The sequence below is a fragment of the Hemibagrus wyckioides genome, linkage group LG09 (genome assembly GCF_019097595.1).
Source record: "Hemibagrus wyckioides isolate EC202008001 linkage group LG09, SWU_Hwy_1.0, whole genome shotgun sequence".
Taxonomy (NCBI): domain Eukaryota; kingdom Metazoa; phylum Chordata; class Actinopteri; order Siluriformes; family Bagridae; genus Hemibagrus; species Hemibagrus wyckioides.
The window spans coordinates 8750648-8768780 of record NC_080718.1 but is presented as its reverse complement, the minus strand read 5'-3'; the positions used below and the strand labels follow the sequence as shown (position 1 = coordinate 8768780).

Genomic DNA, 18133 nt, shown 5'->3' with positions numbered 1-18133 from the left:
CTCTCTCACACATCTAAGTTGGAACACACACACACACACACACACACACACACACACACACACACTGCAGTAATACAGGGTGGGTGCGGTTTATTTGAAATGCATTGTGGGTAATGTAGTATACTTTTCATTACGAACCGTGTAACTACGATAGTACTACATATCCCAGAATGCATTGTAGACAAGTCATGGGATGGGCTGAGTCACTTGCTTCTTTGCCGATATAAAACGGTGATGTGGCGAAATCCCTCAACACTGCAGCTTTAGGTGTTACACTTACGATCTGTAGGAGTTTCTTTGGCTCAAAATGTCGGACGGTGGAGGAGACGACAGTGGCGGCACCATGGAGGTTTCTGCTGCTGTGCAGACGGTCGCTGATACCTCGGTTCTGCAGAAACACATCCGCAAACTGGTGCCTCTGCTGCTAGAAGATGGCGGCGAAGTGCCGGCCGCACTGGAAACCGCCCTGGAGGAGAAGAGCTCCGTGGAGCAGATGAGGAAATTTCTCTCGGATCCTCAAGTTCACACCATTCTAGTTGAACGGAGCTGTCTAAAAGGTCTTTTAATATTCTTTAAAAAATTATAAAATAATAGACAATAAAATATTAGACATTAAAAAATATCTTTGGTTAAGTACCAAATGGATTCAAGTGGGCCATGTAGGTCATTTTTACCTCATATAAACGATTGTTTATTGAACTGGTCTCCGATAGGGAGACTTTTTATATTCGGTCGATGCACACAGCTTGCTGGGGCGGTGTTCAGCTCATCGACTCTGCGGCTTGTCCAGTCCATTGAGAATCTGAACGGTTGACCTCACATCCAAATCGTCAGACTAGATGAAAGTGCAGTGGACACATTATTAGTGGAGTTGTATTAGGTAGCACATTTGCCGTAAACAAAGGCTTAATGAGTGGCATAGCAGAATAACGCATAATCGTTATATCAATATGTATAGAATGTCGTCAGTGGACTTTAAACTTTAAGTATGGACAAGTTTTTTTTTTTTTTTTTTATTTATTTTAATTAGTTAACAAATGGTGGAGGCAGTGGATGCTCGTGCGCCATGGCCGATAAGGACAGACAGACGGACAAGGCGTGTCTCTTCAGCGCCAGATTACCGCTGCCTACTGACCCACAGCGTTACAACCGCTAACTAAATAACCCACCCTGGAACACGTTAAATATGTTTATAATGAAATATTTGTAATGTTTATAGGGTTTTTTGTGCCAATTTGTTGATGGGCGATGTGAAGTGCAGTAACAATGGGGCAGACGATCTTAAACATAATTGATAGTCAGGTTTCGCGTTTAGCTCATAGCGCACAAGAGCTTCTCAGTATTTTTCTATTAACTGTCAGTCATATGGATAAGAAATCCAACTTACAAATAATGGAGACAGCAATCTTAGACGTCAAAGGTTTAGAATTCACTGTAAGAATGCTGAGACTTTGAAGCCCTGTTTACCTGAGGTACATTCATGAATGCATGTAAAAATCCCTTTGTTATTTATCTCCATGGAGGAAAGACACTAGCTCTGAGGATGATGTGTCCTCTATAGAGTCAGTTCAATAACAGATTTCAACTCTGAAGACTTGTCAATTTCACACACTGAAAATGTGTTCTAGTGAAGCCAAAAATGTGAAATTAACCATTTTATTTTGCCCTTAGTTTTCATTTGTTTGGTCAGAATGGAATAAATTTGGGCTTTAATTGGAGTTAATAATATCATTAAAATAATATGTGCAGAATATCGTCACATTATATTAGTTTGTGTGGTTAATCAAAAATAATCATTAGTTGAAGTGCTAGTGCCAGGTAGGCAGCAGGACTGTTATGTAAATGTGTGTTAGTGTCAGGGGTTTGTTTTCTGTTCTATTTTAGTATGTTTGACCTGTGTTTTTTTTCTGTGGTGTAATCTCTCAAATGTTTATTAAAAAAAACGGCAAAATCCCAAACCTACCTGAAAGTAATGCATTTGTGGTGTCTTGGACATTGTACTTTGACATCAGATCAACATGGCTGCGTATACTGAACAGTGTAATGCCCGTTTCATACAGGGTGTGGGAGCAGTTCCTCAACAGAGCTGAAGCAGTCTGCACCCTTTGTGCTTTCACACTGGATAGTGATTGTTTGCTAAACAAAAGCCTCTGTTCAGCTGCACACAACAAAGTTTGCAATAATTAAATTAGATATTAAATGCAAATGTTGTTAAAGTTGTTGCCTCTAGGAGCAAATCTTCAAGAGGCTTATTTGAATTATTGATGTAGTTTCTGTAACTTAGAATTGCTTTATCTACATTAAACAAATCAGGTCCGAAAGATCACCATTTTATCGTTTGCTAAGGCTGAGAAGAAGGATGAGATGCAGACTTTGGGTTCACGTAACCACACCTGTCACATGCTTTTGTTTGTGATCACTAACATACCCTGCAGTTATTGTATACCTCCCACACATGCAATATAAGCATATACCATGCTGTGTATATGTAGTTTATGATAAAATTAATCTTTAACTTAAAGGAACACTTCTATGGGTTCAGTGTTTTTTTTTTTTGTTGTTGTTTTTGTTCCCCCCCCCCCTTTTTTTCCCTAAAACAGTGCATTGTTTCTGTCACTTTATTTCAGTGTGAGTCGCACTGCAAAAATAGTCTCTGTGCTGAAACTATCATGGTGTTTCTGCTCTGCTCCTGCTACGCAGTGACATGCCACCCTGGTCACCAAATAATGGGCGTTGCTTCTTCTCTGCTTATGCATCCATTGTGAAACAGGCACAATAGTACTTTTAATTTCTTTTATGATGATTTTATCTTGGATCATTCAATATCACTGACCTAGTCATCACTCTTTTGAGAATGTCTTCAACAACATTAGAATTAGCACTAACGTTAGGCAGCTGGCTTGTTGCTAAGCTACTTGCTATTGTTTGCTGTACATGCTCTGCTGCAGTTTCACTCTACCAGTAGCCACTTAGGTCTGTAACCGTCTGTAAAGTGGGTTTTTATTAGCTTTACGTGGTTGATGGAGCAAACAAAAGGCACACTTTGTTTTCAAAAGGCCCATGTTTTTATTTTCCACTTTAGATCTAAAATGTCCCAAGGTGTGAAGTAATGTTATTACAGCTTGCAAAATGGCACTTAAGAGGCACTATGAGTGCAGCATACGGAGTTGGCAAGTTAGCTTGAAATTGAGGGGTGTTTTTGTGTTTTACTGATTGGATGGGGCATTGCTAGTTTTCCAACACATCTTTTTTTCTCCATTTATTGGTCAACCAGAATATTTTTTTAGTGTTTCCCCCTGCTGGACTTTTGTTATGTACAAGTTTGAAGGCAGACATCCATGTGACTGGCTGCACATGGCTTCATATGTGCACAAATAGCTGGGGGCACAAGCATAACCAATGCCAGAGAAGCAAAGCTATATTGTTGGGTAGAGTTTAACAAGTTCCTGTGTTGGGTGAAAACCTCCATTTGTTGTAGAAAACCCACATCTTCCACCCATTTCCATAAAGCTGCTTGTCTTGTAGTGATGGTCAGCCAGTGAGGCAGGGTGCCTAGTCTTTACTACCAGGGTCAACACAAGGTCCAGCACAGAAGGTCTTGTATTTCATTAAACAGTGGTGTTCATAATTTAGACACTTCATGTTTGGTACCTGAATCACATGTCACACACATGATTTGATTTTCTTTTAATCATTGTGTGACTGAAGTAATTAAATTATTTGGGGGAAAATAAGTGAATTGATTAGGAAATGAAAAGGTGACCCAGTATTATCTAATTACTGTATTGCTTTATGTATTTTTTTATTTTTATTTTTTTCTTTTTTCAGAGGATGTAGGCGACGAAGGAGAGGAGGAAAAGGAATGCATTTCCTATAACGTTAATATTGATATCCATTATGGGATTAAGTCCAACAGGTGAAATGGTCTTGAATGAGTCAGTATACAGTGTTTAGTAAATATTGTCTGATGTTCAAGGCATAAACTAAGTTCATATTATATTTTTCATTTAGCTTGGCTTTTATTAAGAGGACTGGAGTCATTGATGCTGACAAGCCCATTTCAACTCAAGTCCGGGTTTTGACACTCAGTGAAGATTCACCATATGAGACATTGCACTCTTTCATCAGTAATGCTGTTGCTCCCTTCTTTAAGTCTTACATCCGTGAGTCAGGTAAAGCTGACAGGTAAGGCCAGAATACTGAACCACTGGGTAATCTTAGTTAATGTAAGTTTGTTGTGGTCATACACGTTTGATGGATTTTTGTGTTTTATTATTACTCGCACTCAAGGCCGGCATTTTTTCACAATTTAGGGATGGAGACAAGATGGCTCCATCTGTGGAAAAGAAGATTGCGGAGCTTGAAATGGGTTTGTTACACCTGCAGCAGAACATAGAAATTCCAGAGATAAGTCTTCTGATCCATCCCACAATCTCTAACATTGCAAAGCAGTGCTATGAACGGGGAGAAAAGCCTAAGGTTACCGACTTTGGTGACAAAGTAGAGGATCCCACTTTCCTTAACCAGCTGCAGTCAGGGGTTAACCGCTGGATTAGGGAAATTCAGAAGGTAAAGATAATTTTTTGCTATGTTTTACTCAAATGTGTTACCATTTGCTTTGTTCCTGGTGTAATTTAATGTTTCTCTTGTAGGTGACTAAACTGGACAGAGACCCAGCCTCTGGGACAGCCCTGCAGGAAATCAGCTTTTGGCTTAACCTTGAACGTGCCCTTAATCGCATTCAGGAGAAGAGAGAGAGTCCAGAAGTGCTACTCACCTTGGACATTCTTAAACATGGCAAACGATTTCATGCCACTGTTAGCTTTGACACAGATACTGGTGAGCTTTCATCATGATGCATTACTTTTGCTGTAGAATGTGGAATGTAGTGTATTTGTAGAATGTAATGCTTTTATGGTGGTGTCCCCCCCCCCCAGGCCTGAAGCAGGCCGTGGAGACGGTGAATGATTACAACCCTCTGATGAAGGACTTCCCACTCAACGATCTGTTGTCAGCCACTGAACTGGACAAAATACGTCAGGCTTTGGTGGCCATTTTTACACATCTACGCAAAATCCGAAACACGAAGTATCCCATCCAGCGTGCCCTGCGCTTGGTTGAGGCCATCTCTCGTGACCTCAGTGCACAGCTTCTTAAAGTGCTGGGCACCCGGAAACTCATGCATGTGGCATATGAAGAATTTGAGAAGGTACTGATTATTTGGAATACAGTAATCCCCTGCTATATTGCAGTCCCGGTATATTGTGGATTTTTATTTGGAACATATATTTTTTTTTGCTGATCTTCCCAGTATATCGCGGTATCTGCAAACCTTATAGTGAATTGTTATTTTATTTATTAATAAAAATATAATTATTAATTACAAAATATAAACATCAATTGAGAATGAAGTAAAATGTTAAGAAGAACACGTAGCATTGTTTAGGAAAGTGCAGTGCTGAAAATCATGCTGAAAATCAAAATACAGCACGGCTGGAGGAACGAGTCCGGCCAATCGGAATGCCCCATTCGTTTAATCATGGTTGTGATTGGCTGCTGGCTCTGTGTGCAGTTGGGGAAAGGGAAGCAAAATTCTCTAGCATCCCACTTCTTTGCATGTCACTTATGTTTTGTTCTGTGTATGCTTTTTGTTTTTTTATGGTTTTTCTGCAAGCCATATTATGTTGCCCAAATGCTCTGCACCTTCTAAGGCTTATGGCAAAGGAACATGCATACAAGCAGTACTCACTATAAATGTGATATTTCTACGAATTTACTCCAAATTCATCTCGCTATATGCTTGCAGATTTTTTCTGTGTGTGTTTAAAGAGTGAGGGAGGGTAAATTACAGCTTAAATAATAAAAAAAACAAAGCATTTGGGGGTGGCGTCCGTGTATCGTTGATTTTTGTTTATTGCGGGTGGGTTTTGGAACGTAACCCCTGCGATAAACAATGGGATTACTGTACTGGCATTGAAATGATTCGTATTACTCTCGTTGTTGTTTTGTACCAGTAGACAACTCTTTTTATTTACTCCTTAGGTGATGGTGGCTTGTTTTGAAGTGTTCCAGACCTGGGAAGATGAATATGAAAAACTTCAGGTTCTCCTTAGAGATATTGTGAAGAGGAAGAGGGAGGAGAATCTCAAGATGGTGTGGCGCCTCAGCCCTGCACATCGAAAACTGCAGTCCCGCTTAGATCACATGAGGCGCTTCAGGAGACAGCATGAGCAATTGAGAGCCGTTATTGTCCGTGTACTGAGACCTCAGGTACTTTTAGATTCATGTGATATTCATTTAGTGGTATTTTTTTTTTCCTTGACTATGTGCAGTTTTCCTTTGTATTTATTGGCTTATCAGCCATTCAAATTTTTTTTTTATGTATTGTTTTTGGTCTGTTTTTCAGGTGTCTGCTGTCCCACAGCATGGTCAGAGTGAAGCAGTAGAACCATCTGACATGAAAGTGGCCGAAGTTCTCTTTGATGCTGCAGATGCTAATGCCATTGAAGAAGTTAACTTGGCTTATGAAAATGTAAAGGAGGTAGATGGATTGGATGTCTCAAAGGAGGGGATGGAGGCATGGGAGGCTGCAATGAAGCGGTATGATGAGCGCATTGATCGGGTTGAGACCCGCATCACAGCCCGTCTTCGTGATCAACTGGGCACCGCAAAGAATGCCAATGAAATGTTCCGCATCTTCTCCCGTTTTAATGCTCTCTTTGTGCGTCCGCACATTCGTGGAGCCATACGTGAATACCAGACCCAGCTCATCCAGCGTGTGAAGGATGACATAGAGTCTTTACATGACAAGTTTAAAGTGCAATACCCACAAAGTCAGTCTTGCAAAATGAGTCATGTGCGTGACTTGCCCCCAGTGTCTGGGTCCATCATCTGGGCCAAGCAGATTGACCGGCAGCTGACCGCCTACATGAAACGTGTGGAGGATGTTCTGGGAAAAGGTTGGGAGAATCATGTGGAAGGTCTGAAGCTGAAGCAGGATGGGGACAGCTTTCGTGCCAAACTAAATACCCAGGAGATCTTTGATGACTGGGCCCGCAAAGTACAGCAGCGCAACCTTGGGGTTTCAGGTCGGATCTTCACCATTGAAAGCAGTCGTGCCCGTGGGCGCACCGGGACCATTCTGAAACTGAAAGTCAACTTTTTACCTGAGATAATCACTCTGTCTAAGGAGGTTCGTAACCTGAAGTGGCTTAGCTTCCGTGTACCCCTGGCCATTGTTAACAAAGCCCATCAAGCTAATCAGCTCTACCCATTTGCCATTTCCCTTATTGAAAGTGTGCGTACATATGAGCGCACTTGTGAAAAGGTTGAGGAGCGTATTTCCATTGCACCCTTGGTAGCTGGATTGAAGAGAGAGGTTCAAGCCCTGATTACTGAGGGTATAACTTTAGTTTGGGAGTCCTATAAACTTGATCCCTATGTTCAGCGCCTGGCAGAAACGGTCTTCAATTTCCAAGAGAAGGTTTGTTCCTTGCTTTGTTAAGAACACTATCCATATATGAAGAGGAGTGAACAAAAAGGTGATAATTGTGCTGTACTGTTTCACATCTAGGTGGATGACCTTCTGTTGATTGAAGAGAAAATTGACTTGGAGGTACGCTCTCTTGAAACTTGCATGTATGAACATAAGATCTTCTCAGAGATCCTGAGCCGTGTCCAGAAGGCTGTTGATGACTTGAATCTGCACTCCTACTCTAATTTGCCCATTTGGGTCAACAAACTAGACATTGAGGTAAGCTTTGTGAATTGATTATATGAAACACATAAATTGGTGAATCCCCTTTAATTGTTTTAATTATGGTCACTGTCTTGTAGATTGAGCGGATCTTGGGAGTCCGTCTGCAGGCTGGCCTCAGGGCTTGGACACAGGTGCTTAGAGGACAAATGGAGGACAAAGCTGATGTGGACATGGACACTGAAGCGCCACAAGTCAGCCACAAGCCTGGAGGAGAGCCAAAGATCAAGGTGAAACATTTTCAGTCAAGGATGTGGAGACAATAACAGATATAACCTAAATATGTTTTTAAAATGCAGATTTCTTAACAATTCAGTGTTAACACTGTGACATATTATCTCTGTATAGAATGTGGTCCATGAGCTCAGGATAACAAACCAGGTTATATACCTGAATCCTCCTATTGAAGACTGCCTTTATAAACTCTTACAAGAATTGTTTGCCTGGAAGATGATCATTCTGTTTCTACCAAGGATACAGAGTCAAAGATACCAGGTTGGTATAGCAATGAATCTTTATTTCCTTGGGTATAGTTCAAGGTGACTGATTTTCTCTGTGAACAGGTTGGTGTCCACTTTGAGTTGTCTGAAGAGGAGAAGTTCTACAGGAATGCTCTGACTAGAATGCCTGATGGTCCAGCAGCCCTCGAAGAGGCCTACGATGCTGTCATGGAAAATGTCTCAGAGGTGGAGCAGTATGTCAAGGTAATGCACAGCCTTCTATTCAGATCTCTGTTCAATTATATACTGTTGCATACATCACAGTCCAGAAAGATGCCCCAATTCATTATTACTGCCTCTTGATTCCAGGTTTGGCTGCAGTACCAGTGTTTGTGGGATATGCAGCCTGAGAACATCTATAATCGCCTGGGAGAAGACCTGAATAAGTGGCAACTGCTATTGGTGCAAATTCGAAAAGCAAGAGGAACCTTTGATAATGCAGAAACTAGAAAGGAATTTGGCCCAGTGATCATTGATTATGGGAAGGTAAAGCCATCCAAATTATATATATATATATATATATATATATATATATATATATATAATATATATATATATATATATATATGTATATATATATATATATATATATATATATATATATATGTATATATATGTATGTTTTCATAATCAAGAATTTCAGTACTACTTTTTTAATTTCTTTTTTACCCATCACAATTTAGGTCCAGTCTAAGGTGAACCTAAAGTATGACTCCTGGCATAAGGAAGTACTCAGCAAGTTTGGACAGATGCTAGGTCAAAACATGCAGGACTTCCACTCCCAAATTTCCAAGGTATAAGAGGTTGTCCCTGTTTTGAATACTTTTTTTGTAGTGTTGATTTACTTTATTATTTTTTTTAAATACATGCATTTTTATGCATTTGTCATTTCAGTCACGCCAAGAGCTGGAGCAGCATTCTGTGGATACAGCCAGCACTTCTGATGCTGTAACCTTCATTACATATGTGCAAGCCCTCAAGCGAAAGATCAAGCAGTTTGAAAAGCAAGTTGATGTAAGTATTGCCATAGATTTCACTCATCATTTTTCTGATTTGTCTTCAGCTTGACTTGACTTCTGTTGTGTTCCTTTAGCTTTTCCGCAATGGGCAACGTCTCCTGGAGAAGCAGCGATTCCAGTTCCCACCCTCTTGGCTGTACATTGACAACATAGAAGGAGAATGGGGAGCTTTCAGTGACATAATGAAACGTAAGGACACTGCCATCCAGCAGCAAGTGGCTAACTTGCAGATGAAGATCGTCCAGGAAGACCGTGCAGTAGAGAACCGCACCTCAGATCTACTCACAGACTGGGAGAAGACCAAACCAGTTGCTGTAAGTTAAGGAATTTTTGGAGATTGATTTTATGCTTTTTGGTCATCTTTTACCAGATAGATTACTTTTTCCCTAAATTCTAGGGCAATCTTCGTCCAGAGGAAGCCTTACAGTCCCTCACCATCTATGAAGGCAAGTTTGGGCGACTAAAGGATGACCGAGAAAAGTGTGCTAAAGCTAAGGAAGCTTTAGAGTTGACGGACACTGGCCTGTTAAGTGGCAGTGAGGAGAGAGTACAGGTATTGTCTTAACTGCTGCATCCTGCTTGATCTGTCGTCTTTAGTTCTTCACAGTTCCAGTGCATACTTACGTTTGTGTGTTTTGGTAGGTTGCATTGGAAGAGTTGCAAGACCTGAAGGGTGTATGGTCAGAACTATCCAAGGTCTGGGAGCAAATTGATCAAATGAAGGAACAACCTTGGGTGTCTGTGCAGCCACGTAAAGTAAGATTGGATAATGTTTACCATCTTGCTTGAATAGGTAGTCTAAGTTTCTTATTACTCTAATGTTCTTTCTTTATATCTGTAGCTGCGGCAAAGCCTGGATGCTCTTCTCAACCAACTAAAGAACTTCCCAGCACGCCTTAGACAGTATGCCTCCTATGAATATGTACAGAGGCTTCTCAAAGGCTACATGAAGGTTTGCATCTACTGATTCATTTAAACAGACAGGTTCAAATTCATGTAAAGGTTTCTTTGAGAAACTTTTTTACATTATCCTATTGGATCCACAGGTGAACATGCTGGTTATTGAGCTGAAATCGGAGGCTCTCAAAGATCGTCACTGGAAACAACTGATGAAGCGCCTGCATGTCAACTGGGTGCTGTCTGAACTGACGCTTGGGCAGATCTGGGATGTGGACCTGCAGAAGAATGAAATGGTGGTGAAGGATGTACTGCTGGTGGCACAGGGAGAAATGGCTCTTGAAGAGTTCCTCAAACAGGTCTTGAGACTTTTATAGTGGTTTTATAATCTCAAAATCAACTCAGAATTTATTTAACTCTTTCTCTGTACACCTCAGATTCGAGAAGTCTGGAATTCCTATGAGCTTGACTTGGTCAACTATCAAAATAAGTGTCGTTTGATCCGGGGCTGGGATGACCTGTTCAACAAAGTCAAGGAACATATAAACAGCGTGTCAGCCATGAAGCTGTCTCCATACTACAAGGTGGAGGGTCTTTTTTTTTTTTTTTTTTTTTTTTTTTTTTTTTTTTTTTTGGGAAGCCTTAGTTTTAGATTTGAAGGAAATAGTCAAGAAGCATTCTTGGAGTTAGTGTTAATCGTGACCTTTAACAGAGTACAGATGATCTGAGAAATTACCCCATAATATGTAATTAAGGACCATTCAGAGAAATATGTTCAGCTTTTAAATTACCAAAACTTAATGTTCTTTTAGAACACCATATGCACCTTCAATAAAAAGTTTAGGATCGATGAATATGCAGTTTTGAAACACCTTGTTATCCCAAATAGAATGTAGGAAGAAAAAGCTTAAAGCCAGAAATACAACGTTTGTCTTTTCTGTAGGTGTTTGAAGAAGACGCCCTAAGCTGGGAAGATAAGCTTAACCGCATCATGGCTCTGTTTGATGTCTGGATAGACGTGCAAAGACGTTGGGTCTACCTGGAGGGTATTTTCACTGGCAGCGCTGACATCAAACATCTTCTTCCAGTGGAGACACAGCGATTTCAGAGGTGAGCAAATAGATGAGTGGACTGCATTTTATTTTGAATAGAGATGCTTAACTGAATGTGTTTATTTTGTAGCATTAGCACAGAGTTCCTGGCTCTGATGAAGAAGGTGACAAAGTCTCCTCTGGTCATGGATGTCCTGAACATACAGGGTGTTCAGAGGTCATTGGAAAGGCTTGCAGACCTCTTAGGAAAGATCCAAAAGGCACTAGGAGAATATCTTGAAAGAGAGCGCTCGTCCTTTCCCAGGTAGGGAGACTTTAGTTTTGGGTTTAGCTGAATGGAAAACCCTTAAAAAAGAATGTTTAACTAGAGTGTTTCTTTTAGGTTCTATTTTGTTGGTGATGAGGACCTACTTGAGATTATTGGCAACAGCAAAAATGTGGCCAAGCTGCAGAAGCACTTCAAAAAAATGTTTGCTGGTGTGGCCAGCATTCTGCTGAATGAAGATAACACTGAGGTTCTTGGCATCTCCTCTCGAGAGGGAGAGGAGGTAAGAAGATTAAACTAAATTTAATTTTGTTCTCTAATACAAAATGTTGCCCTCACTGTTTTGTTTTGTTGGCATGATGAATTCATTATTAAACTTAATTTTCAGTTATTGTCACACACATGAATATAGGGAGTGCAAAAATAGCCAGGCATTAAACTAAACTGTGACACATTTTAGGTCCTTTACAAGACTCCGGTGTCCATCACCGAACACCCAAAGATCAACGAGTGGCTGACCCTGGTGGAGAAGGAGATGCGGGTCACTCTGGCTAAATTACTGGCTGAAGCGGTCACGGAAGTGGGGGCCTTTAACAAAGGCACTGCCATTGACCTTGGCACCTACATCAACTGGATTGACCGATACCAGGTAATTGTGGGATAACAAGCATTTACTCATTGTGCATCATCAGCTTTTTGGTTTGATGTATTATGTAAAGGATGAAATATTCAGATTTTAATTATTGTGCTAGACTGTTTAATCATCCAGAATCAATAGTGCCTAGCCTTTTTTAAATGTTTTGTGGCCAGTCCTTTCAGACGTTTTGTGACAGATGCCTGCTGAAAGCTGATTGCTTTGAAAGCTGAATTTTTTTTTTTATTTTTTTTTTTTATTTTTTATTTTTTTAAGTGATTTGTGTTGAGAAATTCATTTACCGATTAGCACATCAATACAGCACACCAAATTTCAATTTTGTTCCTGAGAAATGGAACAAACTTTACTCCCTTTCAGTGGTTATACCCTGAAATTTGCATATCATTAGCTTTGCTAGACTTAAGTTTTCTGCTGTTTCATGTAGGAATGTTAATTGACATGGGGTAGACAAACAAATTTCAACATATTTTTGCCAATAATTATTGGGTCTCCTTATTCAACCACCAGACATTTTATAACTTCTCCCTGGCTTAATCTTTCCAGTGATTGCTGCTGCAAAGTTGTAGCCACCTAGCATAATCTTGATCCATATTCGCTGGCTGCTTGAGGTGCAACTAGTACTACATAAGGTATAGAGTGCTGTTGCCTGGTCGTCCTTGTGCTCACTCTTTAACCAGTAAATGAATGAATTGTTGAGATTTCATACTTTCTTGACACTGATTTTGAATGTAAGACTCAAAGACTTTGGGTGAAGGTTCTTGAGATCTATGTCCAAACGTAAATGGTTGCACTATATTGCCATCATCAGACTGATGCTGGTACCTTTACTTTGCTGAGTAGCACTTGAATTCTCACCATGTGAGAATTTGCTGGTTTATTTGTCTTACAGGAGATCACCACAGAGGCCAAACCTTACCACTGTACATAGAACAAAAAAGGAAACCATATATGAAGGTTCTTAACAAATATTAAGACAAAAAGCCTTAACAAAAAGTGGGAAAAGAAATGAGTGGGCAGAGATAAATGAGGATTCTTCAGGATCTAAAGTTTCATGTGTTTAGGATTTGCTGGTCCCTTTTCGTTTGAAAGTTGAAAAATGAGATCTTGACAATAAAACAATTTGTGCTTGGACCACTAATAACAATAATAATTAAAATGTTGGTAATGAAAATAATATAATTGAGTCTAGGCACCCCTCACAAGTAGTACTCCCAGAGACCAATACTTGCCATAAAACACAGGACCTATACAATGGCTGACCCTGCACTCTGACCCCAGCTAACAAACCAACTGGGATATGTGGGGAAAAAATGGCCATGCTGTAATGTATGTGGTGAATGTGTGGAAAAGCTGTTGCTTCTCAAAAAAAAGAGCTCATATATGAACAAGTTTTGTGATAGTTCAATGCTGGTTGTTTTAAAATGCCTGTAGAAAGCTGATAGCTATTTGATGTAATTCAGTGATGATTCAAAGTCCTGGGACTGATCAGTAGATCAATGCAGAGCACCTCAAATCCACCTCAAGTGGATTTTTGTTCCTGAGAAACAGCTATTTGAACTCAAAACTGTATGAGTATAAATAAGTCATGTTATTTTTATGTGAAATGACTGTTAAACTGTGCATAAAATTCAGTCATGAAATTTGAGACATTTGTTGTTACCCTATTGTAGATTCTTAAAACTTTACAAAAGGCAAATGCTTGTTTGTAGGTTATTTCATCTCTCAGACCAGAGTAGACAGGCGAACTGTATTAGGGGAAACCTTGTTCATTAAATGACAACCATCATTTCTGTTTTCTTCTTCACTCTTTCAGGCTCAGTTGGTAGTTCTGTCCACGCAAATTGACTGGTCTGAGAATGTGGAGACAGCTCTAACAACCATTGCTGGTGGTGACAACATGGCTCCTCTGCAGGCTGTGCTGACAAATGTGGAAACCACACTGAACCTGCTGGCTGACACAGTGCTGATGGAGCAGCCTCCTATACGCAGGAAGAAGCTGGAGCATCTGGTTAGAAAGTCTTACACCTTTTTCTCCTTTGGAATATAAATGTAGTATAAGGCACATTGCTATAAGGCTGCTTGTTGGTGATGTTTACTATTTTGTTTAGATCACAGAGCTTGTACACCAAAGGGATGTGACTAGAACCCTCATCAAGAACAAGATCAACAACTCAAAGTCTTTCGAGTGGCTTAGCCAGATGCGCTTCTATTTTGACCCCAAGCAGACTGATGTGTTACAACAGCTATCAATTCAGATGGCGAATGCCAAGTTTAACTATGGCTTTGAGTATCTGGGTGTGCAGGAGAAGCTGGTACAGACCCCTCTCACAGACAGGTGTTACCTCACTATGACTCAGGCTCTGGAGGCTCGTTTGGGAGGATCTCCCTTTGGTTAGTCAAACAGATAAGGCTCTGTTTTCTTTTCATTACATTAATGAAGTTGGGTACTATAATTTATTGTGCAGATGCAACTTAATGCAGCAGAGTTTCTAATGAAGTGATGTGTGTTTTGAAAATTTTCAAACACACAATTTGGCTTTGACTCAATTATTCTTGGTCATGGCTCTTGACATTTTCTCTACTGTTCACCAGGCCCTGCAGGGACAGGAAAGACGGAGTCTGTCAAAGCTCTTGGCCACCAGCTTGGACGCTTTGTCCTGGTCTTCAACTGTGATGAGACCTTCGATTTCCAGGTATGTACTTTGATTCTACCTAAAATGGCTAGAACTAAAAAACCAAAACATATACAATTCACTTATTATTGTTTGCTCTGACACCCAATGCGGTCAAGTGACTATCCTGAGTCATCATAAAGTTGTGCTAAATCTGTGCCATTACAGGATTTATGTCTGCTTAGTGGAATACAAATCCAGAAGCTTATTCATTTATTCAATTATTAAAGTTTTGTCTAATAACGGGTGTCATTAAAAAAAAGAATGTCATTAAATTATTTCAGTCATCTGTTATATTTGATTTGATATCAGATTCTTACTGTTGGGGCTTGGCCATCCCACAGAACTCACAACGCGGACATTTCTTCTATTCAGACTCACACTACCACCAACACCTTCACATTATACCCATCAGCAATAACATTAAAGTTACTGACTTCTGAAGCCAATAACACTAATTGTCTTGTTACAGTGGCACCGTTCAAGGGCCAGATTCTGATCATTAGATGACACTTAGTACAAACAAACTCAGACACACAAGTACTGTAAGAGTAATACAAGTACTGTAATGTGTACTTTTCAGTAGTTCTGAATAGTGGAAATCTTACCCTTTGCAGATTCTACATTCTTCTCATAGTAGCTAGTTTAAAAATGTTTGATCATTGTTTGGGGCCAGAGAGCATTTGAATCAGTGCATGGGCTGGAATTTGATGATTGTTGCATGTATAGATTGCTAAAATGACATGATCCACTTGTAATTATGTCATCTTGGTTACATTAATTTGGCCTTTCAATGTAATGTCTGCTGTTTTCTGTCCTCTCAGGCCATGGGGCGTATATTTGTCGGGTTGTGTCAAGTTGGTGCTTGGGGGTGCTTTGACGAGTTTAACCGACTGGAGGAAAGGATGCTGTCAGCTGTTTCCCAGCAGGTTCAGTATATCCAGGTGGCCCTGAGGGAGCACAGCAACCCCAACCGTGATCGCAGTATGTACCCTAGCTCTTCATGAACACAGTATACATATTTTGTAACTGTTATAACAAATTATTTAAGACTTCTCGAAGCCTGCAGATTGTACTATTTGTCATAAAAGAGCCAATATTTTTTTTCTTCTTATGCTGCTGCTGCTTTTCTGTGCAAAGGTCTTCTGTTTCCATGGGTCACAATTTTTTGACATGGTGTAACAAAATGAGACTATCCAAGATCCTATCTGGGAATAGTGTGTTTAGAGCAGTTTTTCAATCCTTTCCAACAGCTCAATATGTTCAGCTCTCCAGGTAGAACCACCAAAATTTCAGACGGTCACTTCAGGACCGTTTCTTTTTTACCCCATTCATTTTAAAGCGAAAACGCTAGAGTGGGTGACGTTGTCATGCTAGCTTTGAAAGTAGCAAAGCCTCTAAAGTCCTTGTCATTGTCATTTGGTAAATATTTGATGTTTGGCACATATATTTATGGTGACTAAACTCTGTCTGATATTTATGTGATTGCTCGGATGTGCAGGCCTGCACTTTAACTCACACACAGCATTTATCTTCCAAAGTTATCCTCTTTTAACTTGCATGTATAAATGCCACTATGCCTGTTAATTAACTACACATTCATCATCCATTCTCTCATACACAGATCTACAGCATCATTTGTCAATTCTCACATTAAAAAAACACTTTGCACTATGAAGACTTCCAGTTTATATCGTGTATTTGTTTTATGTCATGTTTTAACCTTTTATTGTAGTCTTTTATCCAAGTACTGTGTGTGTATATACACACCTTTTTGTAGTATATTAGCCTTTTGATCATTGCATGCTTAACTGTTCCAAACACTTGTAGTCATTTGGAATAATATAGCAATGTTTTAGCATTTGTAACCTTTAAACATGTTTCAGCTTTAACGTTTTTCTCTTTACATTTTAGAACATTTTGGTCTGAACATTTTAGCATTTTATTGTTTATCATGTTTAGTGGGCTCCTTCAAGCCAACATCAAAGTTGTTTCATGATCTTTTTTAGCCTTCTAGCCTTCTGGGGCTTTTAACCTGTGTGTGTGTGTGTGTGTGTGTGTGTGTGTGTGTGTGTGTGTGTAAAACAAGTGGGCAACTAGAGAGATGTGCACTGCAACACACTTGCAATTTCTGCAGGAAATGTACTCTTGTTGTTGTTGTTTGTTTTTATTTCAGGCACACCAGTTACCACTGAGCTGCTGAACAAACAAGTGAAGGTGAGCCCTGAAATGGCCATCTTTATCACCATGAACCCTGGCTATGCTGGACGCTCTAATCTGCCCGACAACCTGAAGAAGCTTTTCCGCAGTTTGGCTATGACCAAACCTGACCGACAGCTCATTGCCCAGGTCATGCTCTATTCACAAGGCTTCCGCACTGCTGAGACCCTTGCCAAGAAGATCGTCCCCTTTTTCAAGTACTGTAGTAGTCCATATTTTTTAATATTTGTTTATAAATGCAGTCTTTGAGATTTTTGTTGTGATGTAGTTATTTACGTTTTAATCACGTCTTGTGTTTTCTAAATAAAAGTAAAAAATTTTAACCGTTTTTGGAATTCTGAAGCTAATTGTCGCTGTTAAACTGCAAAAATGTGATGTTAATTTAATGCTAATCGTTCAATATCATGTAAAGTTTGTATTTTTTATATTTTCAGGTTGTGTGATGAGCAGCTTTCCTCTCAGTCTCACTATGACTTTGGCTTACGAGCTCTGAAGAGCGTGTTGATCAGTGCTGGAAATGTGAAGAGAGAGCGCATCCAGAAGATCAAGCGGGAGAAGTGCGAGCGCGGTGAGGATGTGGACGAGAATGAGATTGCAGAGAACCTTCCTGAGCAGGAGGTAGAGTGAGAATTTTTAGAACCTTCACTAGGGCAGAGCTTGAGTTTCATAATATAATAATAATAATCATATCTCATTATTGCTATAATAATGATATCTGATCTCAGTAATATTTCAGATTTACTAATGCACATATAGCATTTGGTGTAAAAATGCCTAGTGAAGGGGATATGAAACTGAAATCAGTAACACAAAACTTACTGTTTGATAAATTTTTAGTTGCCTAAACACAAGTGTAATACCCTTCTGAACAGATCCTGATCCAGAGTGTGTGTGAGACCATGGTGCCTAAGTTGGTGGCGGAGGACATCCCTCTGCTTTTCAGCCTGCTCTCAGATGTCTTTCCAGGTGTGCAGTACATGCGCGGAGAGATGACTGCTCTCAGGGAGGAGCTCAAGAAGGTCTGTGCCGAGATGTACCTTACTTATGGAGATGGTGATGATGTTGGTAGCATGTGGGTTGAAAAGGTAAATAAACTC

The 18133-nt window shown here is 40.0% G+C and overlaps 1 protein-coding gene across 2 annotated transcripts in view; it reads left to right on the top strand.

Moving 5' to 3' along the window:
• Positions 1-307: 307 nt before the first annotated feature.
• dync1h1 (dynein, cytoplasmic 1, heavy chain 1) overlaps positions 308-18133 on the top strand; it is a 45405-nt gene continuing 27579 nt past the window's right edge. For both annotated transcript variants that reach the window (XM_058399324.1, XM_058399325.1), the window contains exons 1-32: positions 308-557; positions 3829-3916; positions 4012-4185; positions 4314-4569; positions 4653-4839; positions 4938-5209; positions 6043-6270; positions 6407-7483; positions 7574-7753; positions 7837-7986; positions 8105-8251; positions 8320-8460; positions 8566-8742; positions 8940-9050; positions 9151-9270; positions 9350-9589; positions 9673-9828; positions 9918-10031; positions 10117-10227; positions 10322-10531; positions 10610-10756; positions 11116-11282; positions 11355-11528; positions 11607-11772; positions 11950-12138; positions 13958-14152; positions 14253-14535; positions 14737-14837; positions 15641-15800; positions 16993-17233; positions 17471-17654; positions 17909-18121. In XM_058399324.1, the coding sequence (XP_058255307.1) occupies positions 308-557; positions 3829-3916; positions 4012-4185; positions 4314-4569; positions 4653-4839; positions 4938-5209; positions 6043-6270; positions 6407-7483; positions 7574-7753; positions 7837-7986; positions 8105-8251; positions 8320-8460; positions 8566-8742; positions 8940-9050; positions 9151-9270; positions 9350-9589; positions 9673-9828; positions 9918-10031; positions 10117-10227; positions 10322-10531; positions 10610-10756; positions 11116-11282; positions 11355-11528; positions 11607-11772; positions 11950-12138; positions 13958-14152; positions 14253-14535; positions 14737-14837; positions 15641-15800; positions 16993-17233; positions 17471-17654; positions 17909-18121 (6609 nt within the window). The remainder of the gene's footprint in view (positions 558-3828; positions 3917-4011; positions 4186-4313; positions 4570-4652; positions 4840-4937; positions 5210-6042; positions 6271-6406; positions 7484-7573; positions 7754-7836; positions 7987-8104; positions 8252-8319; positions 8461-8565; positions 8743-8939; positions 9051-9150; positions 9271-9349; positions 9590-9672; positions 9829-9917; positions 10032-10116; positions 10228-10321; positions 10532-10609; positions 10757-11115; positions 11283-11354; positions 11529-11606; positions 11773-11949; positions 12139-13957; positions 14153-14252; positions 14536-14736; positions 14838-15640; positions 15801-16992; positions 17234-17470; positions 17655-17908; positions 18122-18133) is intronic.